Source organism: Eimeria mitis, genomic scaffold, assembly GCF_000499745.2.
Source record: "Eimeria mitis Houghton genomic scaffold, Emh_scaff3490, whole genome shotgun sequence".
NCBI lineage: Eukaryota > Apicomplexa > Conoidasida > Eucoccidiorida > Eimeriidae > Eimeria > Eimeria mitis.
Window position 1 is genome coordinate 2,175 of NW_013571832.1, and position 1,515 is coordinate 3,689.

General features: G+C 43.3%; 1 protein-coding gene across 1 annotated transcript in view; it reads right to left on the reverse strand.

Annotated features, from left to right (window-relative positions):
- Positions 1 to 319: 319 nt before the first annotated feature.
- EMH_0066620 (Ubiquitin carboxyl-terminal hydrolase, related) overlaps positions 320 to 1,515 on the reverse strand; it is a gene marked incomplete at both ends in the record, with an annotated part of 3,047 nt that continues 1,851 nt past the window's right edge. The window contains 3 exons of the mRNA XM_013498525.1: positions 320 to 381; positions 584 to 683; positions 1,364 to 1,455. Of these exons, the coding sequence (XP_013353979.1) occupies positions 320 to 381; positions 584 to 683; positions 1,364 to 1,455 (254 nt within the window). The remainder of the gene's footprint in view (positions 382 to 583; positions 684 to 1,363; positions 1,456 to 1,515) is intronic.

Genomic DNA, 1,515 nt, shown 5'->3' on the forward strand with positions numbered 1-1,515 from the left:
GGACTTACAACGCGCCATTCATAGGAGACATAAATAACATCAAGACAAACAACAAAGTCCTCTTCTGTGTTTTTTTCTGTCTCCTTTTTTGCTGCTAGTTGCTGCTGCTGCAGCTGCTGCATCTGCTGCAGCTGCTGTATCTGCTGCTGCTGCAGCTGCATGCGTGCTGCCTGCTGCATATCTATATCTCTTGCTGCTCGAGCATACGCAGAAAAATATTTTATAAAAAGGAGACACTTGGACCTCGCTATTTCATCGTGGTGTGTGGGGCCCCCATAGTAGTTATCTTCAGGTACAGCTAGAATATATAAACAAGTTTCTATGCCTGCTGCTCCTCCTCCTGCTGCTGCTGCTGCTGCTGCTGCTGCTGCTGCTGTTCTCCTACGCAGCAAATCACCTAAATAACTATTACTACTCAACTCAAGAGGCTCAAACCGAGGAGAGTCGCTGCCGCTGCTGAGCAGATGCAAGACAAACTGCATGCGTGTCCCCCCTGCTGCTGCTGCTGCTGCTGCTGCTGCAGTATTATCACTGCTGCTGCTGCTGCTGCTGCTGCTGCTGCTGCTGCGGCGCTGGCCCCCACCACCATATAAAAGCCTCGATAACTCCTCTGTTATCGATGCATGCAGCTGCTGCAGCACGTCGTCTCTGCTGCGCTTCAGCTCAATAAGAGGAGAGATAGACTGACACGGCAACTCTAAAAACCTTCTATACTTAAACTGCAGCGGGTGATATACCTTCACCCTGAAATACATAAACACATATATATATATATATATATATATATATATATACTTTTTTTTTTTGTTGGTTTATAATTTAATAATACACAGGAGATGTATACAGGCAACAGTAACTGCAACTGCTGCAGGAATTGCTAATGATGGGGAGAGGAGACAGACAGGAGATAGATGGAGGAGACAGAAAGGAGACAAAAAGGAGACAAAAAGGAGACAGAAAGGAGACAGAAAGGAGACAGAAAGGGGACAAAATGGATGCATAAAGGAGACAGATGAAGGGGACAGAAAGGAGACATGAAGGAGACAAAAAGGAGACAAAAAGGAGACAAAAAAGGAGACAAAAAGGAGACAAAAAGGAGACAAAAAAGAGACAAAAAGGAGACAAAAAGGAGACAAAAAAGGAGACAAAAAGGAGACAAAAAGGAGACAAAAAAGGAGACAAAAAGGAGACAAAAAAGGAGGCAAAAAGGAGACAAAAAGGAGACAAAAAAGAGACATAAAGGAGACAAAAGAGAGACAGAAAAGGAGACAAAAAGGAGACAAAAAGTAGACAAAAAGGAGACAAAAAGGAGACAAAAAGAGACAAAAGGAGACAAAAAGGAGACAGTTGAGTGTGTGCTGACCTGACAGTTTTCTCGAGTGCGTTTCTTATCGAAACGCGGAGACGCCGCAACTGCTCCTCTGTGCGGCACCGAGTAAGGATTTGAGGGTTCACCTGCGTGTACACCGTATATATATATATATATATATATATATATATATATATATATATATA